The sequence below is a fragment of the Opisthorchis viverrini genome (genome assembly GCF_000715545.1).
Source record: "Opisthorchis viverrini unplaced genomic scaffold opera_v5_391, whole genome shotgun sequence".
Classification (NCBI taxonomy): Eukaryota; Metazoa; Platyhelminthes; class Trematoda; order Opisthorchiida; family Opisthorchiidae; genus Opisthorchis; species Opisthorchis viverrini.
The window spans coordinates 430,081-438,691 of record NW_008752049.1 but is presented as its reverse complement, the minus strand read 5'-3'; the positions used below and the strand labels follow the sequence as shown (position 1 = coordinate 438,691).

At 47.0% G+C, this 8,611-nt stretch overlaps 1 protein-coding gene across 1 annotated transcript in view; it reads right to left on the bottom strand.

The window, feature by feature from the left end:
* Positions 1 to 6,839: 6,839 nt before the first annotated feature.
* T265_10653 (hypothetical protein) overlaps positions 6,840 to 8,611 on the bottom strand; it is a gene marked incomplete at both ends in the record, with an annotated part of 2,876 nt that continues 1,104 nt past the window's right edge. The window contains one exon of the mRNA XM_009177097.1: positions 6,840 to 7,455. Coding sequence (XP_009175361.1) covers positions 6,960 to 7,455 — 496 coding nt within the window. The remainder of the gene's footprint in view (positions 7,456 to 8,611) is intronic.

The following is an 8,611-nucleotide window of genomic DNA, read 5'->3' as shown; positions in this document are numbered from 1 at the left end:
AGCTAGATTCTGAGACAACGATTGTTGAACACCTGAAGACTTCTCAGTTCCACTGCTCGAAAAGGCCAAGTCTCATAGCAATATAACAAAACAGCCCGAACTGTAACCTGATGAGATTCAAGGACACCGTAGGTGCCTCAAATTATCAAACGCGACTGGAGCCTTGCTAATTCGTGCATTGACCTCATCTGTCACACTAGTCAGAACTTCCAAGATACGTAAAACGCTCCATAACTTTCAGTGCCCCCTGGTTTGTAAGTGGCGTGTTCAGCATAATCCTGCACTTTGTGGGTACAAAGTGCATACTAAAAGGACGGGATGACTGATCAGTTCATCCAAAAATACCTGTGTCTTCTCCGTTTCGAAAACGAGAACAATGTCGTCTGCATATTCCAGATCGACAAGGTTTCGTGACAGGCTGTTCGGACGCCGGGGTTGTGGAGACCCTCCAGTGTTCGTCTAATGATTTCATCTATTAAGGATTTAAACAGGAGCGCCCCTGACGAACACCGCTTTGTGTACTGAAGCTTTTGGAGAGCTCCCCGTATACTCTCACATGTCAGGAAGTCTGAGGACCATCATCATTATTATCGGGTGTGAGAACTGCGTACTTGTTGAACAATGATTGTAGCTGCCAAAGTTTCGTTCACGGATGATTTGGGGAGCGGGGTAAGTAGCTGCGCTTTGGAGGTGGGGGTTGACAAATTTGTTCGTAAACGCAAGACTGTCAATGGACTGTTAAGTGGGGGGTTGAAAACGGAGCTGCGCACTGAAAGCGACAGGGGGGGGGTTGGAAACGGAGCTGCGCACTGAAAGCGATAACCTGAATGCAAGAACGCCATCGGGTCATTTCTGACAATGTCTCTATCGATTGATGTGACCCAGTTCAGGATGCTCATCCAGGGAGACGGTAAAGTTTAGTGTAACTGAGTTTCCTGGGAATGGTTTTCATACTTCCCTGCCAAGTTATTGTTTCACCTCGCCTGGCTCGTTTGCCCGCGGAAACAGCCTTCGAGGAAGTCGATCGACTGGCATATGGAATACGTGCCGAGCGCAACCTGTGGCGTGTGACCAGTTTGTAGCTATCCCTTCACCCACATACTTGACTGTTCACGACACTCATCTTTTTTCCTAAACTCAAAAACCACGTCACACAAAGGTGACTCATCTGACACTGACTGTCTACACCGTCTAGTAGCGTAATGTGCTAACTCCCATGCAGATGTACCTAGATATAGGAAAACCGAACAGTCAACACAGACTCACGCGAGTACAGTGAGCAGAAAGTCAACCACACACCACAAGGCCACGGACAATAAGGAACACGTGTAGCAGCTATACTGCGGGGAAAACAAGTTCCCACCGTCCGGACTTTCACCAAGGGATTCTCACAGGCGACAAGTTCCCCTTTTTGATTTGCTTCTATTTGGCATTGCACTTATTTTTACAAGTTGTAGCTGACCACTGCCAACAATAGAAAACCTTTTATTACTGCACCTCTGAAGTGAAGTATATTACGGCTACCACAACCTGTGCACCGATAAAATCACCTATCGTATGCGAGTTGTTTCTTCCAAATACTGCACGAAGTACTTCAGCACTGCTGACCCGGTGTTCCCACCAGACTCGGGCAATGCTCCGAAGACATCGGCGGTCAAACACTGAAAACCTTTTGACGTCCTCGGCGCGCAGCAACCACGTTCATGACCCGTATAGCAACATGGATCACACAGCAGCATTGTAAACTCAACCCTTAAAGAATGAGCTGATGTCACGCATAAGCCAAGGGTGACACAGGTTCACAAAAGCTGTTCTGCCCTTCCCAACTTGAATGGAAATATCATCTCCCGCTGGATTCCCGGGACTGATACAGCTGCCCAGGTAGACAAACTTGTCTATTACATCAAGCGGCTCATCTGCAAGCATAAGGTAAGGGTTCGATCCTAACCAGTCTTGCGCTAGCACCTTGCACTTTGCAAGAGTGAAGCGCATGCCAAACCGTGAGTCAGAATCGTTTCGACTGTTTAATATTGTTTGCTTTACCGCGGTGTCAGATACGAGAAGAGCTATGTCGTCTGCATACTAAACATCCGTGAGCTGATGTCCCGGGAGCGTTTCGACTTCACAGGCATTAGAGGCTGGTAGTGAGTCTTCCATAATCGCATCAATGACGAAGTTGAAGAGGAATGATGGAACAAGACATTCTGCCTGACACCACTTGATGTGGTGGACGGAAGTTGGCGGACAGCGCCTTGAGGAGGGACAAGAATTTATGAACCACCTTTCAGATGAAGGAATACAACCACTGTGGGCTGCTAGAAGCAGTGCCGCTGTTCTGGAAGCTGTCGGAGGGTGAAGATATGATCGATGCACCCTCTTGCAGGACGGAACCCAGCTTGGTTTTCACGGATCTGCCTCTCCCTGTGTTCAGTCAACCGTCGAAGGATAAGACCAGGGAGAACTGATGCCACAGCTAACAGGCTGATGCCCCGGTGATTTTCACACAAGGTCCACGCACCCCTTCTGAAGATAGGGATAACTGTCGGCATGCCCATTGTGCAGGGATCTTCTGTTCGTTCCATATAACACCAATAATTTCTGTACGGATACTTTATTTATTCCGACGGGAATCAAGGTTTACAGTCCATTCGCCCGTATGTATTATTTCCACAGGTTGTGTTGCAGGAGGCCAGCTAAGCTGCTCCCCGAAGTGTTTGGCCCATTTCCCCGATCGAAGTTTTTTGCGACAAATCACTTATCGTTTCAATGAACGTTGCTTTCCTAGGGGCAGTCGATCGTATCAGTTGATATAGGGCACGGATGTTTCCCGTAGCGAGAGCCTTCTCCATTTCCCGAGCTTTCGATGTCCACCAGAGCTCCCGGTCTTCCCTTAGACTTTTCGCTATTTGTCGTTTCAGGGATTTCCCTGGGCTGTCGTACTCGCTGCCTACTGTTATGGCTTTCCTGACATCAATCATGGACAGCAATCCCGACGACATCCAGTGGTCTTGTGGTCGAATCGGAGAAGTCGAATTGACAGCACCGAACGGCGCCAACATAGCTTCTTTCACAATTTGACACGCTTCATTCACAGACTCACCGACACCACAGTATTTGTTTACTGTGGAGGGCTGTTGGGTTAGCTCAGATCGGCACCGTTGAGTTATGGTAGTTCTTCAATGGTAGTGCATTGGAACGCTTCTTGCTGGTTTGCGACGGCCCGGAGGGAAGAAAATTGTCAGGCGTGCACGCACCAAGGCGTGATCGGAATCAGGTTGTGTGCCCCAGAAGGAACGACATTCTTGAATTGTGGCTCTCCACCGATGGCTGATGGCCACGTGGTCCAACTGGGTCTAGGGTTGACTTGTAGTTGGTGGCCGCCAGGTTACGCTATGAGAACGTTTATGTTGAAAGTTTGTACTTGCCAGAAACAGTTCATGACCAGCACACAACTGAAGGAGTCGATTTCCGTTGTCTGTGCGGCGAGTATCGACTCCGAATCAACCTCCCAAATGTGATTCCAAAGAGCTCAGAAAACCTACTTCAGCATTCATATCACCTTCAAGGATCACAATGTCCGTGCTTTTGGCTTGACAAATCAGCCCAGACAGCTCCCGAAAGTATCCTTTTCTCAGTATCAGAACTGCAGTCCGGTGGGACATAAGCCGGCACCACAAACAGACACCGCTTTCTATGCCGAGAGGCATTTAGTTTGATTGAGTTGGATAACCGGACGGTTGCTCACTGGGATTCAATCCAACAAGGCGCGTTCAGCTCTGGGGCTGTGTCACTCACACGACACATGTTCCACGAACCACAGCTTCAGGATCACTGGACACACAGAGGGATAAATATGACAGAGCTAAGTTCATGCTTGGCTTTTTGAGGTGCATAACCACGCTTGGATCTTGTATGTGTGTTTCGGAGACACAGCATACATCAATTTGGGAGTATAAGGTTACAGCAAACACTCCGTTTGCCAATTTGACATACAGCACGGACGTTGGAAGCTCCTATGTAGAAGGAATCTCGTGGATTTAGAAGGGTGTTCTTTTGTTTATTTTTAATAAGCAGAGAGCAGCATAAGGCCCATTCGCTATATCTCCCTGAATCTCAAGGGACGTGTGTATCAGGTTACAGTTCGGGCTATTTTGTCATATGGCTATGAGACTTGGCCTGTTCGAGCAGCGGAAAGGAGAAGTCTTCAGGTGTTTGACAATCATTGTCTCATAAGCGTAGCTCGTGAAGGTTGGTTCCATAGAATCCATAACCAAGCCATTAGAAAGCGAGTGTCTGGTTGTGTAAAAGGGGCTTGTATCGAAGAATGTGTCCAGCACGAAGAGCTGCGTTGTTTAGGCTATAGGTCACGTACACCATTTGTCAAAGACAGTGCTGTTTGTTATGTTCAACTCAGAGAGATGGCCAATGTTTGACCTAACAGAGGAGTACGAAGGGGATTACGAAGTGTTTGGATGCGTTCGGTGCTGCTTACCTTACAGGATGCGGACCATGTGATTCCCAGTGCGCCTGGTTGGAGACGCTGTAAGATATGACAGCTCATCGATGTCGATGGCACTCTTGTATTCCGTTTCTATCCAGATTGTCTGAATGTGTTTGGAGGTGTATGTTCCTCGGAATTATTGTGGTAGTCTAGCATCAAGCCCCTTCTCCGTCCACTTTTATTGTTTTCTTCACAGTAAGGCTTTCAAACTAATTAGGGTTGTACGCCAGCGAAGCGTCAGTGTTGAACACTAATGTTATGCTGTCCATGATCATGACGATTGCAATAGTCTACTTTCCCATCCCACGGTCGGATAGATTTTGAAGCAAGTCAGTGTGCACCACAAGAAACCTAGCCTGTATGGGATTACACAAAGGTGTAGAGTGGGATAGAGAAACCCGTAGTGTGCGTAAACGGCACATTACCTTCCGTTTTTCAGCCCACAAACCGTGCACTGAAGTCTAACGTTTCTAGCTGCTACAGCTTCACTCACCGAGAACAAAGCTAATAAGGTGGTGATAACACCCCATCGAAACCGACGGCCCAATCAGTTCACTGACGCCGAGTGGTCCTACTTGTCATATATGACAGAGCTATACATTGAGGGCGATAGCTTTGACACAAGACTGCCAGCGTGACACAGCCATATCTGCTAGAGTCACTAGTTACTGGTTTATCTCGTCCCGCGGTTACCATCCTGAGAGAGAAGTTAACAGTGAGACTCAGCTGACAAGTAAAGGATTTCCTGCTTTGTTGCCAAGTTATGGACCGAATGCGTTTGAATCGTCTCCATCCGACACGACGGGTGAGATACGGTCAGACTTCCCAGGCCTGGAGAAGAGCAGTCAAAATGCAGAGGTTGGGTTCGAACTACGGACGTTCCGGTCAGCAAGTTCCAGCTCTGACCGCTGAGCTATCTCGAGCCGTCATAAAGAGACTGGACCTAACCGTGGTGTGACGGTTTGCGCACCTCAGCGATCCATTGAGCTATACTGGAGAGTGTCCCGCGACACTCTTGTATTCCGTTTCTATCCAGATTGTCTGAATGTGTTTGGAGGTGTATGTTCCTCGGAATTATTGTGGTAGTCTAGCATCAAGCCCCTTCTCCGTCCACTTTTATTGTTTTCTTCACAGTAAGGCTTTCAAACTAATTAGGGTTGTACGCCAGCGACGCATCAGTGTTGAACACTAATGTTATGATGTCCATGATCATGGGGATTGCAATAGTCTACTTTTCCATCCCACGGTCGGATAGATTTTGAAGCAAGTCAGTGTGCACCACAAGAAACCTAGCATGTATGGGATTACACAAAGGTGTAGAGTGGGATAGAGAAACCCGTAGTGTGCGTAAACGGCACATTACCTTCCATTTTTCAGCCCACAAACCGTACACTGAAGTGTAATGTTTCTAGCTGCTACAGCTTCACTCACCGAGAACAAAGCTAATAAGGTGGTAATAACAACCCATCGAAACCGACGGCCCAATCAGTTCACTGACGCCGAGTGGTTCTATTGTCATATATGACAGAGCTATATATTGAGGGCGATAGCTTCGACACAAGACTGCCAGCGTGACACAGCCATATCTGCTAGAGTCACTAGTTACTGGTTTATCTCGTCCCGCGGTTACCATCCTGAGAGAGAAGTTAACAGTGAGACTCAGCTGACAAGTAAAGGATTTCCTGCTTTGTTGCCAAGTTATGGACCGAATGCGTTTGAATCGTCTCCATCCGACACGACGGGTGAGATACGGTCAGACTTCCCAGGCCTGGAGAAGAGCAGTCAAAATGCAGAGGTTGGGTTCGAACTACGGACGTTCCGGTCAGCAAGTTCCAGCTCTGACCGCTGAGCTATCTCGAGATCAAGCCGTAAACGTCCCGCGGTTACCATCCTGAGAGAGAAGTTAACAGTGAGACTCAGCTGACAAGTAAAGGATTTCCTGCTTTGTTGCCAAGTTATGGACCGAATGCGTTTGAATCGTCTCCATCCGACACGACGGGTGAGATACGGTCAGACTTCCCAGGCCTGGAGAAGAGCAGTCAAAATGCAGAGGTTGGGTTCGAACTACGGACGTTCCGGTCAGCAAGTTCCAGCTCTGACCGCTGAGCTATCTCGAGATCTGTCAAGCCGTAAAAATGCTTCTGCACGATGCCGCATTCTTTTTGGGCTTACAGCTAACAAGCGCGATCGATCCAAACTGACAACATGACAACAACTGCAGTTACAGCCCTAATGGTCATAAAACGTGGTTGTAGTAAAGGGTCGCAAAAACGAGGAATCCATAGGCATAAACTAAAGTTGCCAAATTAGGAGAATTCGAATTCGAAAGCACACGGACGTGACCGTTAAAAATTTATGGCACGAAACAGTGAGCAAGTGAGGTGTTGAGTAACAAACAAACTGAAACCCAGTTGAGTGGAAAATGGAAAGAAAAAGTAAGTGATATGTATGGTAAGTATTACAGTGTTATCAATCCGCCCATTGCATCGTAGTCTGTTTCTTCCTCTTCTGCAGGAGAGTACTTACGAGAGCGTTCGGACGGAACAGCAGGGCGACTATCACCAGAGCCTGCACGTCTTGTGGATATTGGTGAGGAATCCTCTATGATATGTTCTGACCTACGGCCGCTGATGCTGGAAACTGTTGAACGATAGTTTGGTGGCAAGCAAGTGCGTTGGTCTGCTGGTCGCACTGTGATGATCAGATTCGAACTGTTGGCAACCATCATGTCGGTAACCTGATCCATTGTTTTACCAGCCACTTCAATGCCATTCACTTCTATGATCTCATCATCCTCAGCCAGCAAGCCCGTGCCATAAGCGACCCCGTCTCGATCTAAGCGAGAAACGAAGAAGGCTGGCACAGCCTCATATCCGTTGATGGTGTGGTGATGACTGACTCCACTGCGGATATACAGGCCAAATTGCTTGTTTGGTGTTCGGACAAGGCGCACACTAGGGAGAACCAAAATAATGGTTAGAAAAAAAACAGCTACCGCAACAAATAATACCGATATTTAAGATACTCAACGTTCTTCTGTAAATACGCGAACAAATGAACAAGACGGCAAAAATAAAACAACGGGGAATATCATTACGTTTAAAGGTGTGCTACCATCTTTGGTGCACACAGCCACGATAATACTATAAATAGTGATGGGCCGAGCGGAGAGCGGACTAGAGATAATTAGAATGCTCCGTCGTTACCCTCCATTTCAAAGTGACAGGCAAATCTCCTGCTTGTCAGAAGTCACTGTTCTGCACATTTTGATGCTGACACAAGAAAAGTAGGCAATAACATAGAGCAAACTCTAGCCATAGACAGTACAGTGATCAGTTCAAATTTAGGTGGCATGAGAATATTGTTAGTTGTGTAGAGAATAAGTGTTCGATCAGCCAATAACTCCCCACGCTTCCGCTCTCAAAGTGTATTCAGCCTGTCTTACTCAACCGACAAATTGAGGGGTTGATAGCAAATCGAAGGACGCTTCTCTCTTATTCTTTTTCCGCTGGAACTCTTTGAATTTTGTCAGAGCGCTTGGAAGCAAGTACATTTTCCGAACACATTACGACCTGCTCATCGGAACTATTCCTGAACATTTGGCGTTTTCAGGAGAAATGGAGAAAACTGGATCGTTGTACCAAACGGCCAGCCAATTTTTTTTCAGATGCAATCCTCAACAACCACAACTGCTCGTCAAGGATTAGCAACAGGAACCTAAAAAAGCATCGTTACTGGGCTGCACTGCTCCTAACAGATAAGCTTTTTCGCTAATGACGTTCACTAAGAGATAGGTCATTGTGCTACGGAGTTAGATAAGAATACAGGTCACGTGTAAACGTTACCAAAATGGAAGACTCAGCGGACTAACAAGCAAACTAAAACACGAGTGCGGTGTCAAAACACCAACGTAGAAACGCCTGTTTGTGCCCAAAGGCTTCAGAGTTTCAAACGAACCGCAATTAACCCTTCAGAAAGAATTACATGATATGCTACCTATATATTCTAGAAGCCGAACAAAAAGTTCTAAGAATGCATTTGACCCGACAGATCATAGAAGTTCGTTTCACATCATGCCGAGAATTTTCATTCTAGGTTATATATATATAT